Consider the following 19,625-nt stretch of genomic DNA (forward strand, 5'->3'; position numbering starts at 1 on the left):
ACATTGTTTAGTTTGTAGGAAAAGTCCGGATCATTTTGCGGTGGCCTGTAACAGACTCCTATCAGCACAGTTCGGGGGGCAGCGTGGCAGAGCAGCTATAGCAGTTCTAAGTTAGAATCTACATTGATTAAGGATGCTGAAAACTGCTGGTGTACGGCTATGAGTACGCCACCGCCACGGGCTCTCTCCCGGTCTTTACGGTAAACTTTAAAGTTGGGCAGCGCGGCTAAAATTTCGGTATCACTGATATCGTCTGTTAGCCACGTTTCTGTAAGAATGAGAAGGGTGCTGTTGGTTGATAAGACAAGACTAGATACGATTTCTCGTTTCGGTAAAAAGCTTCGTATGTTAGTAAATACCGCAGATAAGGTAAGATTAGTTCGGGGGGTGTGCTGTCGGGGAGTTGCTTTAGAGCGAGCAGAGTGTGATTGCTATGGCACTTCTTTTACCGTTTCCGTCAAGTCGTCGAATATATACTGCTTCGGGCCTATGTACAGTGTTTTAAAGCGCAGTGCGTACTTATCAGATGTTTCTTTCGCGAAACGTAGTAGGTGTTTGCGTGCCTTACGGACAGAATGTGAAAAGTCTTCTCCTATGCTGTAGTCGGTGTCTTTTAGTTTCCGGGCGTTTTTTAGGATGGATTCTTTTGTCTTATGTAAAGTGAATTTAACGATAATGGGTCGACATCGTTCACTTGAATGACGGCCAAGACGATGTGCTCTTTTTACTTCTTTTGGGTCTATGGTGATGTCCAAATTTTCACTGCAAAGGCGGGTGACCAGTTCTTCAGACTCAGAGGACGTTTCCTTTGAGCTAGTATCAGGTAAGCCATAAAATAGCAGGTTGTTGCGGCGCGACCGGTTTTCGGCATCGTCTACTCTGGATTCGAGGTTACTGATTTGGCTCGCCGACGTGGCGGCATCAGTCTTAATGGATTCAACTTCTGTTTTAAGTGATGCGAGGTCCCGATAGTGGGTTTCTAATTCGGTAATGCGCTTACTTAATTCGGTGATCGATTTGTCTGTCGCTACTAACCTGCTGTTGAGGTCTTTTACTTCGCTGATTAACGTGCTTTGGCCCGATGTTAGTTTCTGTAGTTCTGCAAGTATGGCGGCAGTGTCAGGACCAGGGTTAGTTTCTATGTCACCGGATTGCATAAGCAACGAATGGACAACAGCAAAGCATTCAACGACAATACAAGTACAGCACTGCGGGCTCGGCAGCTGAATTAAGAAGTAGTTGCTCGATTTCTTTGCAAAAAGAGAGTATGATTTTCTAACCTGCATGGCGAAGACAAGAGAGTTACTCGTCCGCGCAGTGGCACAGCTGCCGAGCCCACAAGGCGCCGCGGTCCACGGGCGATCTCTTATAGGTGGCGAAAAACATGATGTCTGCGGCGATTGCATTTCCCACGACGAACGGATGGTCCCAGAGCCAAGTGGTGGCGAAATCCAGGTAAACGTGACGTCAGCCGCTGTTATGGAATTGGTATCAGCTTCATGACTGCCGTAGTGATGACGATAACGTGGCCGCACGTCGACGCAGGCAGCAGCCAGAACAGCCAACAGCACATGTGTGAATACAGGAAGGAGCACCTGCATGGCGAAGACAAGAGGGTTACTCGTCCGCGCAGTGGCACAGCTGCCGAGCCCACCTGGCCGCACGTCGACGCAGGCAGGAGCCAGAACAGGCAACAGCCCATGTGTGAACACAGGAAGGAGCACCTGCATGGCGAAGACAAGAGACTTGCCCCATTTAGCGAAAACCCGTCTGCGTGTATGTGTTGACACTCTATGGTACCCATAATAGGTGGAGTCCTCGTGCAACCTGGCAAGTGGTGGTTAAATTAATGGTTGGTCGAGCAAGTTTGATTTGGAAGAGCAACCTGGATCGCACAAGTCCCACCGGCGGCAGCAGCTACCATCCTAGGGTAGTGGCGCACCGCTTAAAAATTTCTCCACTGCGCCAGGAATGGCATGAGGACTCCCAGGGATCAATGAATTTTATGTAGAGAAACACCAATCCTGAGTATATTGGCGGCAACCCTTTAGCTATCGCTTCATACCCTTAAGGCAGAGCGCGGGCAGCGGTATGACAGCGACTGCCTTCTCGAAGTTAGCGCGCAGATCAGAAGGGGTGCGGCGGCAGCTGCGCAGAGCCATGCAGAGGTAGAATTGCCAGCTGCGTGCCATCGGGTTACATTACGCCCCAACGCGCGAAGATTGCGTTCACAAAGTGAGGGGCGGGCTTATGTCTTCCCACACTCAAGCAGTCTTAAGTGTCTCTGCCGGCTTTTTTTGCTTCTGCTTTGTTTTATGTTCTTGCATTGGGACCTACCATTAAACCAAAAGTGAGCTCTTATATTCAGCTACGAAGTGCAAAAAAAAGGAGACATTTCTGACTCTTGGGCAAAGTGGCTCAAAACATTGATTTCGATGCCAGAAGGCCACCGTTATCGCATGCGTGTTGCTTTCAACGTATGTCTATGGAATCACGAAATTCAGTAACGAAGGCCGCAGAATTTAACGCAGTCGGAGTTTCTTCTTAACTGGTTCGAAATCTGATTGTGGACTTTTGGCAAAATGGCCTTTTTTTCCCACAAGCTTGCTTGTGTTGCCGGGGGAACAGCTTGTGCGGATATTAATGCGTAGAGGTGGGAACATTTTACCTTGATTGGTTTGAGGCCTTTATTCGCGACATGTAGTTCTCCTGATTGGAATTAAACTGCAAGGCCGGCGAAAATTTAATTTGGCGGCATTATCCATTTCTTTTTTTTTTTTTTCAAATAACCATACCTTGCTCGTTTAATCAGCTTCTGGGACGGCGAAGTCTTCCGTTCGATACAAGGCAAAGTAGCGAGTTTGGGCATATACCGGTCGCAGCAGCTTGCCTTCAACAAGCAATATCGAACGCACCAGCGTCCGCTGATAAATTACCTCAACGGAAGGGGACCGATCCAGTCGCATCAAAACGTTCTGAGCGCTTCAGCGTAAAACCTGCTTCTCGTCGGCACCGTCACGATCCACTTGCATTAACACTTTTTTCCCAATTAAAGTTCTGTCTTCGTTTGAAACGCAACGTGTTTCCATGATAAGCTGCGCGTATTGAATCTGCAGCAAGGACAGTAGCAGCAGCAACTGAAGATCGGCGCCGTATATAACAGTGGGTGCGAACTTGAAAGGGGTGGCCTCCTCTCTGCACCCTCCCTTCTTGCCGTACGTTTCTTTGCAATTCTTGTCTCTGCGCAATAACGGCGCCGCGAGGGAGGGGATGGGCTAGAAAACGGCTCAGAAAATGTGGAATCAATAAGGATTCACCGCCTATGTAATATATATATATCACATATATACACATACACATATATACGAATCGTGCTCTCTCTGCTCCGTCCTTGTTTCTCGGCTCCTTTCTGCGGCCAGCGCGATCTTGGCCCTCATCTTCCTCCTCCGTGCGTGAACGCAGCGGCCTCTCGTCCTCTCGCGTCGCGCGCTTTTCTCATGATCCGCGGGCGCTCTTCCTTCAGCGTCACGGCGTCGTCGTCTCCCCCTCCCGCCGCTTCATTGATCACGGCCCTGCCCCTGCCGCTGCAGTCGCCGCGTGAGGGCTCGAAATCTTTATAAACGACGTCACGCGTCACGGGGGAGTGAGACGAAAGGAACGGAAAGAGGCAAAGTTGCGGAGGAACTAGAGGGAAAAAAAATAAATAAGGAAGCGAAGGAGCGCAGGACCAAGATGAATGGACGTTGGTCGTCGTGCACCCCAAAGCCCTTCTTCGCCTTGCACCCTTCAACTCTTCCTGTTCGCCGTCGGGAGAAACGCTCTCCTCCCGCGAGCAGCAGAGGCTGGTGGTGCGCGCGCCTTGCGCAAAAAGAACGCGGCGCAGGCACCACCGCCGCCGTCGTCCGTCTCCTTTATTTTAGATTTTCGCTTAAACTCTTTCTTATTACGTGTTACTGGGCGCCCTGCAGCGCGTTTCAAGAATGTTTCGCCTGGTTAATAAGGGCGCCGCGGTACCCTGCGTGGGGCGAGAGTAATTTTTCTTGGAGCGAACAATGCCCGCGCTGGACGAAGCTGGCACATTTCCGCGGAGGGGGCGTGTCGCGCGTTTCTCCAGCGCGCGAGGGAGAGCTTTCGAAATGAACGCAATGGATTGTTGCGGGAGCTTATCACGGCAGCGGGGAATGGATTGGGCGCGGCTGCCGACGGATTATCTACACAAAATTCGGGAAGTGGTGGGCGGGAGAGCGGTTGTTGGGGAAAAGATCTGATGGGAGAAGCGCCTGGAAGGCTTTAGAGCATACATTGTTTTGTCGATTAAGCCTCGCAAGCGCGTTAGTACGCGCCCGAAAAAGACGTCTATGATCGAAAGGGAAACGACCGTCCATGGAGCGCTCGCGACCATGGCACAGCGGCTCTTGGTGTCCTCCGAAGAGCGGGCGATGTGCTTGGATCGTTGAGTGCCAGCTGGGTGCACATTTGCTCTTTAATCAGCTTGTATATCTTAGTGCAAGAAGTTCCAGGGGTTCGTGTAGCGATGATCGCTCAGTTAGTGCGGTTTAAGTCGTGCTTGAGATGTGTAGCAAAGACAGCGAGGGCGCTGAGTAGAGTCAGAGGTGAGTCCATTGCACTAGCGGTAAGCGCCGAATTGTAGATGTAGCCACACCGCCAATAGTCCTAGTCATTATGCGCGGCACAACTCACGCGCCGCGGCATCACAGGTTAAGTTGCGCAGTGGAGTTTGGCAGTTGGCGTAGAATAGCGACGGCGTCCCAGGCAAGCCTCATGGTTCGCATTTTTTTTGTCGCTACTCTATGCTAGCAGGCATGCAAAGGGATGCTGTTTGTCTCTATCATGACACGTGACTGTGAATCTTGAACTTGACTGACGCTAATCAACATAGTTTAGGTACGTGTATTAAACGTCTTTTGGCACAATATGTCCAGGATGCAGTAGACTTTGCCTCTGCGCATTTTAGGTCGTCCTCGACATCAGCCTAACCCACCAGCATGTCAAGAGGCCATATTTCCCTGTTATCTGATTCGTACCCCTTGAGAGGTCGAGCTAGTAACTATATAGACAAAGAGCGTCACTGCACTCTACCTAAAGGAAAGAGTTGCGGTGAGCTATACAGTATAACGCAAAGGAGTAAGGAGACAGCTGGGGACAAAGTAACTGCCGGTCTTCTGAAGAATAGTACAGATATTCAGCTTGCCACACTGTACATTCAATACTTCAGGACAGTAAGAGCACTGGAAGCACAATAAATGCTAACATTACATTTATCCTCAAGAAAACGGTTGTTTAAAACTTTGAAAATTATACATCGATTAGATTACTCTCCGTTACGGGGTATTTCCTCAGGTAAACGCTGATAGAATCAGGCAACCTTCGACTTAGTCCTCCAAGGAAATATACTGGTTTCAGGAAAGGGTACCAAACACTGGACCATAATCACGGGTTAATTAAGTTACAGAAAACTGCGGAGAATGTAACCAGCTTCTGTATGTCGCCTCCATAAATAAAGGAAAAAAATTTAATTCAGTGGCGACATCAGCAGTCATGCAGAGATTGTTTAACCTGGGCACCGCAAGGCACATATGTAAAGGGGCTAGAAAAGTTAGGTGGGCATCTAAGCAATTTTTATGATGTGTAAATTCGAGAGCAAGTGTAACTGGCTCACTGGGGAAGTGGACACCTCAATAGCGCTTTGAGTAAATGGTGGCGTCCACCTACAAATTGAGGCAGTTATGCGCCTTTCCTTTTATCAAAAACGGCAGAAGGTTTAGACTCCATTGATTTTGGGGAAAGGAAAAGGGCATAACTGGCTCCCTGGGTGAGTGGACACCTCAATCGCTCTTTGAGGTACGTGGCGGTGGGGACGCAGGCCGTCTATTGCTCCAATAGGCGTGATCACATCATCTGCGTGCCACGTTTTGGGGACGGCTCTCTGATGATGGCGGGGTTTTCACACAATGAGCCAAGTAATGCTGTTGCATTAAAAAGTTACAGAGACTGCGCAGCCATCATGATCCTGAAGTGGAAAATGGACATAATACATTTGAGTTAGCGGTGAGGCAAGATGACAAAATCCGTTTTATGATATTCATCGCATGCTTATCAAAGCCATCCGGAGTACTGGTTTGGTTTGGTTTTACGGTGTTTAATGTCCCAAAGTGACTCGGGCTATGATGGACAACGGAGTGGAGGGCTTCGGTTAATTTCCACGACCTGGTGTTCATTGACATATACTGACATCGCTCAGTACACGGGCCTCTAGCATTTCGCTTCCATAGGAATGAGACCGCCTCGGCCTGGGTCGAGCGTGTGTCAGTCTTGTCAGCAGCCGAGCACCGTAACCACTAAACCACCACGGAAGGCCAGGGTATTGCATTCGGAAGAGCTAGGCTTCAGCTTAAAAGGAATACACCCTACTAACCGTCGATTTCCTGGTGAGATTTCTCAGCTGAGTAACATAAGTTTGAAATATTAACACATGATTGAGGACTCAGAAACATGAAGAAGGGTTGGATTACAAACTGGTATGGAAAAAAAATGTAGTGTTTATCAGTGAGGAAATGGAATAAAAATTTCTTGTAGGCAGTGAAATGTTCGAAGTGGATGGGGACACACCTATCTCGGGAAACTAGTGACCACATATCCTAGCAGTCGCAGTGAAACAGCTAGGGGAATAAGAATGGTGCCTCCTCTTACCAACTTTGCTACACGCAGGAGCAATTTCCCAGCAATCTCCACTTAATGGAATTAAGAAAGCTTCGCTTGTCTTTTTAACTATGCTGTTTTTACGTTCTCGCACTAGTATTCTACGTAGGTCTGTACTCACCTGCGCAATTTTCTGCCTTATCGTTATTTAAAAATTTCTCTCTCGGCCATAACCGTTTGGCTGTGAATAATTTTATTGTAGCAGTCCAGGGTCAGCTTGGGTATACGCTGGCTCACTTCCCCTTTGACTTACTGAAGCACCAAAGGGAAACTAAAGGAACTTTTTTTCTTACTTCAGTCGCCTTTCGATCGTTAATGAGGGCTTAATGAGGCATTGCTTAATTAAGCATCCCCGTGAGCTTTTGTACAATAAATTGAATAATGACGGGAACCAATCTTCGGCGTTGTGCTGTTGGCACGCGCTGCTATATTCGATTTCTAGTAAGAAGAAAGCACTTGACCTGAGGAATTAGGGGCTAGAAAAGCAGGACCCTCTGGTCCCGGCGACGGCGTTGAAATCCGTATTGATCGCTGTCATAACAACCAATATCTTGTCACGACCTCTTCAGGAGACAGGTGCTTTTAACACGAATCCACCTGCTGGTGAAACGACCAGGAAAGGAGAGAAAAAAATGAGAAAAAACTTAAAACACAAAGGCATGTAAGGGTTCCGTGGGGCTCTTCGTAACTCCGTATTCAGAATCGTGGGAGCGCGTTGTTTTGTTTTTAGACTCTTTCGCTATAGGAAAGAGCTTGGTTGCGGCTCAGTCTGGCTTGGAAGCAGAAGCACTATCATTATTTTGACAGTGTATCGACAATGACTAATAATGGACAGCTGTACTGAAGTATAGGATGCAGCAATTGAGGGGAAAAATGAAAATCCGGCATTCTTTAATTTACAGGCGCCATTCACTTTTTACCTTAATGTAATTAATGTATTTTTCTCGTAAATTTCTACCATAGATATCGCTAAAGCATGGATCAACGTCTTTCAAATTCTCTTTTTTCCACTCATTTTGCGTTCGCACAGGCGTCGCTCACAAATAGCGTCCTATGAAATGTTAATACACATAAATATGTCGATCGGTGACAGGATGATCTTCATGCATGTCCCTGCGGAATTGCACTAAGTTCTTAGCGGTTTCATTTGCCCTACGTCAGTTTATTAAGACTCGGGAAGTTTAATGACCGTCCCTTCCTTCAGGCATGCCGCGTCCCGTTTGTAAAATGCAGAGCAAACGAACAAAGAAATTAATGCGCGAAATACTACTCAGCCACTTTCAATGCCTACAATTTTGAACCGTTCTTGGTTTAATCGAACAATATTTCTTGATCGAAAAGAGGACTCGCAATAAATATTGAGGTCATTTGCTTGAAAAAGCCATGCTGCGCCACACTACAACAGCGTTGAAGCATTTAGAATTTTCGCTGACGAAGCAACAGCTAAGCTCATTTCTCGCATTTTTCCATGCATGCACATAAAAAGAATGTACGTTTTCTTATTCGAGGTCCAAAATATTTTGGTTAAATAGCAGAAAAATATATATTTATCATAATCTTGTTTCTTTTATCATTAATTCTAAAAGAAAACGGGAGACAAATTTAAACAACTTTTTTTTGTTACTCGGCAAGCTGTTCTGCGTTGGTGATAGTTTTGTAATGTAAGAAATTTTATTATCGTCCGTTATTTTAGGTAAAACCACCACTGCCCATTCTCTGCATTTATCGCAATGTTCCGACACACGCGGTTCTTGATCTGCTTGAATGGCACTCAGCGCGCGTCTCAATTTTTTTTAATTCTAAATTGCAATGGTTGCTGCTCAAGCATTTTGCCGTGCTCTTACATTAATACACTCAACGGCTGCATTTAGCCTCCGCTCACCTTTCCATGTGCCCAAATATTCAGAATGCGTTCGAAGTACCGCTGTAGTGCCACTTGTTATGGAAAACGCAGCGTAATATGGGGCGGCTGTTGGTGACAGCGTTAATAAAGAAACGCTTACGTGCAGCCCATTCTCCTTGAAATTCAGCTTTGCACAAAGCTCTGAATTAGTTTTCAGTTTGGGCACAGCAGTGTGATAATAATTTTTGGGCATCTTATGGCTTCGTTCACGATTGCTCGGAAAAACCAGAACAATTCTGACGAAAGTCCTCTGGTCACGCATTTCACTCTATAAGTTATGCAGAATTGCGCTGAGAGCCTTATTATATCGGCTCCCAGTGAGCCGGAGCTAGCCGGAGATATGCTAGAAATAAAATCGCTCAAAAGCGTCAAGCGTGAAGTAAAACGCCATGAAAATGTATAGCCTATGGGGTATAGACTAGACTAATGCATTGTTTAGCGAAAGCCATCTTCCCGTTTAATTCTTTTTCTTTATTTTATAGGTTGATTACTTTGCCTTGCATTCTTTATAGAGTAATGTGAAATCATTCCTCTGTTTTTGGTCACCAAAAATTCTTAGATGTTGATTAATTATTGTTCATTCTGTGATTATCCGCGGAACCATCAGCCCCTGTGTACCACAGGTTGTCTTGTGTCGCAGCGACATGTGAGCCTCTGGCTCCCTGTGCCGCCCTCAGTCACATCAGTACTTAAACGGCGCGGAATTTTGATACTCGCAGTAAAAAGCTGTAAATAAACTGGAAAAAGCAGCAGAAATCGTTTATTGGCCTATACTGTAGATTTTGACCTTCTAGGTAACTATGTACTGTGCATTCGCTATGATAGCTGGTTACTTTTCATAAAAGCTCCACTGCCTTGAACGTAAATATCAGTGGTAGCTCCATTAACGTCCCACTCCACGGACGGTTTCATTTGGCGAGTTTATAGTTGTGGTTAACGAAGATGAAGACGGAGATTAATTTGTTGGGTCTGCTAGATTAAACTGTTCCACTCAAACTCTGTCGGTTTCTTGAAGTGATGCAAAATCAACGTCCTTCTACAACACAGATGGTAAAGCTTGCAATTGTGCACAGCATATTTGCTCGCAGCAAAACTTGCGCGCCCTTCGATGACCGCCGGGTGGAAGCTGCTAACGGCGGGCACACGAGGAACGCACTACCTCCCATAATGTTTCGCATGCGAGCGAGCAAGAGAAATTTTAGGAGCTCAAAATTTTTAATGAAGCCACTATGAAATCACATGAACGAAAGCAAAGTTCTGCACATCACCATTGATCAAAAGCTAGGTTCTTTCTCTGTGTCGTCCATTTTGCGTAAGCTTTCACATCCCTCCTACGCATCCGTTTGAAAGGCCAGACGTTAACACGGCCACTATGTTTTTTTTTGTTTTTTTCACCAAGCATGATGCTGCTTACAGCATTTTATCCACCCTTGGGCCCTGTGCGAACGGCAGTTCCCGTGGTATTCCTCCTTTCTTCTTCGTGATAGTGTTCCAGTTACCTATTCCTTCTGCACGGTATTTATTACTTTTACGTATTCACCTTGGTAGTTTTTAAATCGTGAAACCCTTGAGCATGTCATATCTTAGTTTAGATTCTTTTTTTTTCGCCGCCTGCCTCCTTGGCGCCTTTGAAACCCCAAATTCTTTCTTCATTCCTGAACCTGAGAGAAGGAGCACTCGTAGCGGGAACAGCGCTATTGTCGCCACTTCTTCACCTTGAGGAGAGAGAGAGCGGCCGTGAAATTTTTTAACTTTACCCTCGAAATGCAACCCCAACCCCCTTTTGTGTGTGTGTGTGCGTCCGTCGCTGTGAACACCAACTTCGAGCCATTAATTTTATAAGAGCTACATCCGCGATTTTACTTTCATGGCTGAGCGGCGGCGAAGCAATTTATCCTGCCCTCGAAGCGGCTATAAATCTTTCCTAGCTAGCCACGACAGAAGCGTGCTACCTGCGGGGTTTTGTCCACGAAACTCGACCGAAATTGTCCCTGCGCAGAACGAGATTGGAAAAGGTAACTTTTATCGAGTTAAAGCGAGATTTCTCCTTCTGGCTCAGTAAAGATGGAATTAAGGCCAATATAACTGGCCTTCCCCCTGCGGCTATACGGAAGAATGTCGAAAAGATGGCATTCCTGGCCCCTTTTTTTCCTGTCTTCTTCGTTTCCCAGCAAAATGGCAAAAGCTCCCGCGAGTGTGCACGCCATTGTCCTGTTTCAACGAATGAAACTCATAAAATCTCTGGAATTACAGAGGACGGGTTAGGTTAATACATTTTTCCATGCCGCTCGCCGTGTCAACACTGCATGCAACATTAGTCACCTTAGTGGAGGGCTCCGAATTAATTACGACCACCTGGAATCCTTCTACACTTCGCACAGCACACTAGGTTGTCTTTTTATCTTTTTTTCGCCCCATTGAAATAAAGCTGCCGTGGCCAAAATCGAGCCCTCTGTAGCTGAACGCCGCATACTATATCCACTGAACCACCAAAGTAGGTAGGAAGGGCTTGTCTTTACTCCGGCTAAAACTGAGTTGCAAAAAAAAACAAAAATAAACTCTGTATTCAAAACCACAGTAATATAATTGGGCGAGCTCCTCATTCATATTTAAAGAATGGGGTCTTGTAAATTTGTATATCTCTTCAAATAAAAAGAATTTAGTTAGCACAGAAGAATCAAATTACAACGCAGACCAGAAGTCACATTTTGCAAGGATCCATATCATACTCATTTCATTTGGCCGTGATGTCATTCGTGACGACAACAACAGACGATGGGGAAGCAAATGGACATGACCGGTCTGATCGCGACGTCGCCGCTAGCGTGCCTGCTGCCGCAGCATCCAGTCCGGCTGTCTCACGGGCCGCACTGCTCTCATTCGTCGCGCACCCAACGCAGAGTTCCTTTGCCGAGTCGAGATTAGGGGCTATAAAGATCATGAGGCGTGTCAAAGTTGTCGTTGCGTCCTCCGTCATTCGAGCTCGTCGGCGCCGATCGGCCAGTGCTGCATGGGCTCGAGATGCGTTTAGGCAAGTAAATGGCATCATGGGCGTGTTTCTACCACCTGCAGAGTGACGTCAACCCCAGCGCCCTACGACACCGGGAACAGCGAACAAACACAGCCCCTGCATTCTATTCTCTGGGGATTGATTATTTTGATTCATTTTGTTTATTGGGATCATCACACCATTTAGTTATTAAATGCGAGCTACGCCGGCGGCACTCAATCCCCGAGCGGTGAGTTCGCTGTAAATAGCTCAGTGTACGCGTGCTCCGGACTCAAGTCTAAAGCTCCACTTCTGGCTCGCATAGCGATCCTTTGTCGCATTGTGAGAGATGGATGGTTTATTAATGATGCCATGCGAAATCTACAAGCCTCTCCAAAAGCGTGGCTGACGCCCGCTTGACGCCGTCTATCAAAACTGCATGCTTGCAAATTGTGCGTATGAAAATGAGTAGTTGAATGCAACTTGAAGCTGAGGAAATTCCTATCCATTTAACTATTGCATTGCTGCGCTTACTTCAAAGAACAAAGCGACTGACACAAGATTAGTCGTACAAGAACAACCAAAAGAAATGTATGAAGTACGTATTGACGTAAACTTTTACGCGTATAAGTAAGTGTTTCATTACGTCGCGGAAATTTTTATTAGCTTGCATGCGGCAACAAAATAAACTTATGGCTTGCGTTCGTTATGAATGGTTAAGACCTGTATAAAGTTTCGCGTCCCGCTAGCTCGATCAAACTCTGCACCGTGAGATTGAAAAATCTCTGAGGCAAGGATGCTGCATACGGCGTCTTCCAAAAACTGATGGGCATGAACGCTGGCGGCATTCTAAGCCTGCCTTCCCTTCATTTGTCTTTATCCCAACGTTGCGATTGTCCTGTGTGTCACTTTACACTGACATGCCTGGAATCCCTTTTGAAAGCCTGCAGATTCTAGGCGCTTTCCCCTTTCGTCCCAGCAACGTGTTCTTCGTTGCCCTCCGCACTGCTTCATTTGCTGTCAGATGCGGCTATGTCGCGACCACGTGCCCAGTGCCCAGAGAGCGCGTAATAGTATTTTCCACTGTTGTACCAGCATCTCTTTTTTAACACACAGTTATAGACCTAATAATAGCTTACGGAATTTCAAATTTGATGTATACTGTCTACGTGCGGGCTCTGCAAGAAGGAATAGAAACCTCGAGCTGCGAATCTTCCCGGTGACGACGCGGTGCCGTCCTTCACCGGGAACTGAAGCGACAGTCAATTCTGGCCTGTCGCATACAAAAGAATCGCACAGGGCGCCGCGCTCCGTCCCTACGCTATACACCGCCGCGCCACAACGTTCTGCGTCTTCCTTCTCCACGCTCCTGCCAAGTCACTCTCACTCTTAGCCACGCACTGCCAAATTAGATTCGCGGCTCTCAAGGTTTAGCAGAAGGTGCGCCGAAGCGTATGTCGGTGTCGTTTTACATTCTCTATTCAGCACCACGTGCGGAGTCGACAGGACGGACGTACGAACGCACGAACGAACGCACGCACGCGCACATCTCCTAATAACGTCGCGAATCTCGGGGAAACAATGGGATTTAGTTCCACCCCTCTCTCATCCGCGCGCTCGCAGTGACTTCCGTTCCACGAATTTGAATTTAAAATGCAGCCGCTTTCCCTGTTGCGGGCACCTTTGCTCGCGCGCGCGCGCGTGCGCTCTCACCGCTTTTGCGCCTGCCGACTTCGTTTCACGAACCGTAGTTTCCGAAGATTGCGGCCTGGGTGAAGAATTATGCATTCCGCATTCTCTGCTAGTGCGAAAGCCCCTTTGTCCCTTACGCACTGGGCGCTCTTGTGCGCACTTTTCATTTGGAGATAATTGGGGATCAAGCGCAGCAGCTGCACGCATAAGCAGAGTTCCTTATCGGCGGCGAAGCCAGAACCAAGAGCACTTCGCGCTGCGCACTGATTAGTTACGTCTGTCTCCACAGCATGTTCGGTTTTGAAGGAACGCTTGTATCCAAGTGCTGTCTGCTGCGTTGTCCAGCAAGGTTTTTCCCGCAAGAATAAACTGTGCGCCACCTGTGCTTGTTTCGCCTGAAGCTAATGAATGGGGCGCGATGTTTGCCTAGTCGCATGCATTTCTAGGTTATGAGATGAGCGCAAAACAAACACGCCGTCACCAGAGATGAGTCACGGGAGTGCTGTTCCTGGCTGCCCTTTTTCGACTGAGTTTATTGTTGCGTTCATTGGGAATCCACCTAAAAAGCAGAAGTATGGAACAGACCAATGAAAGAGCAAAAGAACTGGAGATAGCTTTAAATGCTTAAAATAGCATAGAAAATTCCACACCAGATTTTTGGCCACTTTCGCGTCTACGCTCATCTCAACAAAAAACAAAAAAGACCACCCATGTATGAGGACCGCACACGGCATGCATGGAAGCATGCATAGTATATGGCTACGTAGATAGGATCCTGCTAAGCACGGAAGCGAAAGAAGAAAAAGACCAAGGGTAATAGACAAAAATGAAGAACGTAGCGTATATAGAATACAGTAGATGTGCAACGTAGTGTATATAGAATACAGTAGATGTGAATACAGTGAATGTGCACATCAGTAGATGTGTATTTCTGCTGCAGTCGTACATGGCGTTTAGCGCGTTTGTCTGCAATTTTTTCTCCTTCATTTACGTATACAAACCCATGTGTTCGAACTCAAGCGGGAAGCTCCATCAACGCTCCGGCAGTAATGTTTGTGCGGAGAAAAAAAAATGCTATAACACGTGTTTACCTCCAAGCTCGCGCAGCAGTAGTGTTGTTATTTAAATAATACTTGAGGCAGGCGGAAATAAAAAAATCCTCTGAATCAGGAATTGATGGGAAATTATAACTCACATATCTTTGTCTCTCCTCACAACATCGATTTTTTTCCCACAACGACCACTCGCAGTGGGGCCGTGAGGCGACAGGAGAATTTGCACTTCAGTGCTGCTTTTTTTTTCTTTCAACGAGTGAAATAAAGAAATTAAGTTACAGGTTTAATTTGGCATTTTAAGTTGCCATTTTACGCCGTAGCACGGAATTTATCAAGCATGAGTGAGCTGTCTTTTAAATCAGTCGCCTAGAGCTTCTTGGCGGGCTAGTTAATATTTAATTAGGCGTTCCAAAGCCATTGTGCAGAATATAAACCAAGAAATGCAACAGGACTCGAAGATTTACTTATTGTGGCGCGTTTTCAAGCGCAGTGCTCTTCAGACGTCTAATAACACACAGAAATCACGTTATGATCAGGAGCAACAAAAAAAATAGTTTTGCTCTTTTTTTTTGCGTCTTGCGTCCTTTCCTCCACTGTCCTTGCGTCTTTTGCTCCACTGAGATTGTTAAAGGTCAGTTTTCGTGATCCACTATCCTTACTGAAGCATCGTTCGAGCAGAAAGTATAAGTAATGCAGTCGCAACGTGCTTTCCGCACGCCCGTTTCAATGGCCTCCTTCAGGTCTCCCTCGTGCCGCGCAACAATGGGCCGAAATATCGGAGCGATTCGTACTTCTTCGTTGTCTAGATCCTTTCCTTATTTGGTACCCTCCCGTGAATCTAAAGCCGATCACGCTAAACGAAGGACTACAGTTTAGGCACCGGCGAGCCGCGAATAAATTTTACCTGCCAACACGTAAGAATGGCCCCGTAAATTTGGTCCCATGTCTGGTTTTGAGCTCGCACACACGGCGTACTCGCACCCACACAGAGGCGTTGGAAAAGCGGAGCAGCGTTTAGTGGTTTCGCTTTCATTTATTTGACATTTTTAATGGAAGGCTACTTTGGCCCATCCCGTCTGGCAAGGAAGGGAAGGTTGGCGCAATATATACATTTTGGCTATCACGTGTTCGCATTATTCACGAGATCAAAAAAAAAATAGCCTGGTACTTAACTGAAAACAAGACGCCAGCCTTGTTGCTAGCTGTAGGTGCTTCAGGGGAGTTCTCAGGGTCTTCTCTATACACCGGACGTTATCCGCAGACTCCGAGCCTCACACTGTTGGGAACACCCAGAAACTCAGCTGATATCGAAAGTAGCTGCGGCAGCGGAAGAACACTTGTTAGCAACGTGGTGATACCCGCTCGTACGTTGGCTCAACATCGTCAAAGATACCGTCATGACTTACAGGCGGCTTCCAAGAAGCTTATATACGAGGGAATACTGAAAATGTTTCAGCCTGCAGCTGGCCGCACAGATTTCTAGAGACAATCATATGAAACATGGTCTCCCTGAGCCGCCACTTTTGCTTCACGAGCGTTGTAGCTCCTTTCTGCAGTGAAAAAAAAAAATCATTTCTCTTCTCGCCTCAACAACTCCTCCATGGCTTTGGCGACGTATCAAACCGTCAAACCGTCAAATCAAAACCGTCAAAACCGTCAAACCGTCAAACCGTCAAACCGTTGAACCGTCAAACGTATCAAACCGACGATATCAAACCGTCCTTGAACAAGTGCTTTCTTTTGGTAGGGAAAAGGTTAAAGTTGTAGTGTGCAGTGCAGTTTTAGGCGGCCAGGGTTGTTTAGGAACTAGGCAGCCATGAAATTTTGCCGTGGCAGCCTCCGAGTTTCAGGCTAAAGCGTGGTCTTCATGGTAGAGGGCTCCACTGCTGGGAATTCCTTGCATTGTTTCTCGAATTTTCTTTCAGAGCAGTTTCAAACACGCACAGTAACAAGCTGCATGGATGCCGCTAACCCCTTGAAGAAGAAAAAAAAACTAGATCACTGGAACGCCTCGTCAACTTTAAAATATTCATGTCACCACTTTCCTGACTGAAGGTATGACATCGGCATTTAAGAGTCAAAGATTGCACATGCTTGAATTCCTGGGGCCAGAAGTCATCTTGTGAAAACGTCAGCTAGCCGAGTGAGCCGCTCCCTCAAGCCTTGTTAATTTTGTTTTCTGTCTTCAAGCATCCCATCCTCCCAATTTCTCTCTACCTTCCTGTGAGTAGTTTTAAAATATTTTCGTCACACACCGCAACTTTTCATGCTTACATAAAAAAGCCACTGGTACCTCAATATCTTAAAACGCGATTATATGCTGCTCTAATACTATTCTCGTCCTCAATATGCGCCAAGGCTATGTGAAAGAGGAGTCCTATTAGTCGGCAGGTGGCTGTCATCTCCGGAGCATATAATAAAATGTACTGATGTGCGAATATTCAAAATTGTCTAATAGCGAATCGAATACCCTTCCATTCGATTCGCTGAACGAATTAAATAGTGCATGTTCAAAATAATTCGTAATGAATCGAATTCGTTCTCAAGGTTTCGAATAGGTTTTGAATGATTGGCGCGAAGCTCGAATAGGGTACGTCGCAAATTTTACGACTGTTTCAAAAACAAGTTCCACCCTCGCGCCGCGCAGCATGCTGTAGAAATCGGTCTTTGCAGGAAGGTGGGTTCAGCAGCGTGGCGCGGTTTATTCGTGCGACGACGCTCATAATGCTCTCACATGGGGCCTTCAAGATTTCGCTCCCCGACAGGGTTCACCTAGGTCTAGTGAACCCCGCCTTCATGCCCTATATCGGAGGATATGGTTAAAACTCTCGTCCCTTTCATCCACTGAGATTTGGGAACAGCTTTTTCGCTGTCGCACAAGGCTGTTTTTACTGTGTGCTTGATATGATAGGAATAGGTTGTGAAATAACAGAGCGGAAATAAACGGGACAGATTAAGAACACACACACACACACACTAGCGCTGTGTATGTTCTTCTGTCCAGTTTATTTGCGCTGTGTTCTTTCAAAATGCAAAGTCACAACTTACCCAGCACAGGATTTTAACGCTGGTATAGATTTGATATACCAACTTTTTGTCGTGTGTCCCCGAGTGAAGATAAGTGTTGAGCTTACAAAGCGTCGCCGCTAGCGTTTCGCTGTTTAACACGAATATTCGTCCGAGAGGCGTATCGCACGAATATTATTTTGGTATTCTTGTCGGCCCACTCACGATTCCTGTCGAACTCAATTCGGTACTTAACTACACTATTTATATTCGTTTCGGTTTCTAAAAAGTACCATTCGCACACCCCTACTAAAAAGAGAACGGCATAACAAGCAAGAGCACTGCTTTATTCTTCACGCGTTTATTCTCGACTGCGTATTTTTCTAACCTTGTTAAGCAGATATAAGCAAAAAGAAAAGAATGAAAGGTGTCCGGGGGACGTACTGCATAAACAAAAGAACACCGAAAAACGTGGTGGTGTAGCTTGCCTCCTTCGCCTCGCTTCACTGCGCGGCTGTACGGTGATAGCTTAGGCCTAGACTGCAGCAAATATTGCGCGAGTGAGGCGTCATTCCGGCGCGCACTCCAGTTCCATTTTTAACGCGCTGCTCCCTTGCGGTGGATAAGCTTGCATTATAGATTGCCCCGCCGACGGCTCGGCGGGCGTCTTCCTCACGCGCCGAGCCTCTTTGCGAGCATCCGTTGCCCCAGCTCTTTTTCCCCCCTGCGCGCCGTCATTCGCTGTCTGCTCCCTGGTGGGCACCTCTTCTCTCGCCGTCTATTGACTCTCGCTGCTACCTGCGTCGAGGCCGCGCCATATCAAAAAGAAAAAAGAAGGTGCAAGTGTGGAAAACCGCTGACAGAGCACCGGTGAGCGGGGCCCATCACAAGCGTATCCTTCACCTGGTGCCCAGCCTTGGCTTGCTCGTTGACGACGGGCAGAGTGAATGCAGGCATACGTGGGTGAATTCGAACGAAAAGGAACAGGTCTCTTTTTACCTTTCTGGGAACTAAATTGTGGTGACCTTCAGTCGTCTGTAGCTAGTTTACGAAATTGTTCGTAATTCTCTCCGACTCAACGTACAGCCCTGCCTGTCTGTTAAATTCGCAAGTACTGTCAGGACTGCCAGTACTACAGGAGTAGCCTAAATTATATACTTCACGTGTGGCCTTACTGGTGTCCCTCGAAATCACTTCTGGAACGTCGAAGGGACAAGCTGAGTTAAAGGAACTGCGGTTGTCATTCTTCGCCCGAGCGTGTCTTAGAAAGAATGAATGGACTCGACGAAGGCGATGCCAAACTGTGCAGTGTTCAGGTGCGCACGTGCTACTCCTTCATAAACCTGTGCAACCTCATTACGGTTTCGAACTAAGCGTTGAAAATGTAGCGTGACTGACTGGTCATTCAGCATTCATATTCTTTTGCAGAAAGGAACGCTAACTGATCACTAATAGCTAATTGCTGGCTGCTTGCTGTTTGAAATCCGATACCTTATAACAGACGAAGCAGGAAAATTCACGAAAAGGCGAAATAATGTGCAAAATATCACTTTTAACGCATTAACAGCTGTATACGCGCACTGTTCCGGGCAACTTTCGTGTCGGTTGGCGATAAACAGATAAGTTTTCATACAGAAGTAAACATACGAAGCTAATCTGAGTCGCTTGGTCCCTGCTTGCTGCGGTTTGTTTGTTCAAATGATGTGAACAAGGAACATCCAAACGCTCGGGAATATGTTCTGAATCTCGAACGTTTTGATTTAAAGTATGTATTTAAAAGGTGCTTCGTTTGCCTCTTTGCAGCAACTTTTGCGGTGAGACAAAGGGATGTGCTCTCACGTTAAACTTCTGCGTCCAGGGCTGTGTCAAGACTTTTCTTCTGAAAGCAGCGAAGCCAAAAATTGCTGCCCTGTATTTAAAACAAGTCATATGCATGAACAAAGTAAACTACAAACGATGATTCTCTGCAAACATCGCTCCTCCTTGCTTATTGTGGTCGCGTCGTCGCGTAACGTTCGCCGGGAGCTCTCACAGCGGTTGGTGTTACGGCTTTTACGGAAACCTCGAATATCCTTCCGCTCAAATTTCGCCTCCCTTTATTTTTATTTTTCGCCTTACACTACGCCTGCACGGGGCCGCCCAGGTCCGGTCTCATTTGTTTTGTCCTCTTTGTTTGTTGTGATGTTTGTTCGCTCGCGTCCCCAAGCACGTCGCGGTCGGGGAGCCCCGGGGACGAGAAATCCGATCAAATCGCCGTTCC

General features: G+C 46.7%; 2 protein-coding genes across 2 annotated transcripts in view; one reads left to right on the plus strand and one right to left on the minus strand.

Annotated features, from left to right (window-relative positions):
- The window catches only part of LOC149354669 (mechanosensory protein 2-like), a 381,157-nt gene that overhangs the window by 31,702 nt on the left and 329,830 nt on the right, over positions 1-19,625 (plus strand). The gene's annotated exons all lie outside the window — the stretch shown is intronic.
- Positions 432-1,730, minus strand: LOC149354670 (uncharacterized). The gene has a single exon (XM_089577536.1). It carries the CDS (start codon positions 1,728-1,730, stop codon positions 432-434), a length of 1,299 nt encoding a protein of 432 aa, XP_089433662.1.

Source organism: Amblyomma mixtum, chromosome 3 (assembly GCF_055824585.1).
Source record: "Amblyomma mixtum isolate Tamu chromosome 3, ASM5582458v1, whole genome shotgun sequence".
In the NCBI taxonomy this organism is placed as follows: Eukaryota; Metazoa; Arthropoda; class Arachnida; order Ixodida; family Ixodidae; genus Amblyomma; species Amblyomma mixtum.

What these genes read in the sequence shown, in the direction of transcription:
- LOC149354670 (XM_089577536.1), bottom strand. Translation starts at nt 1,730, where the DNA reads ATGCAGGTGCTCCTTCCTGTGTTCACACATGGGCTGTTGCCTGTTCTG.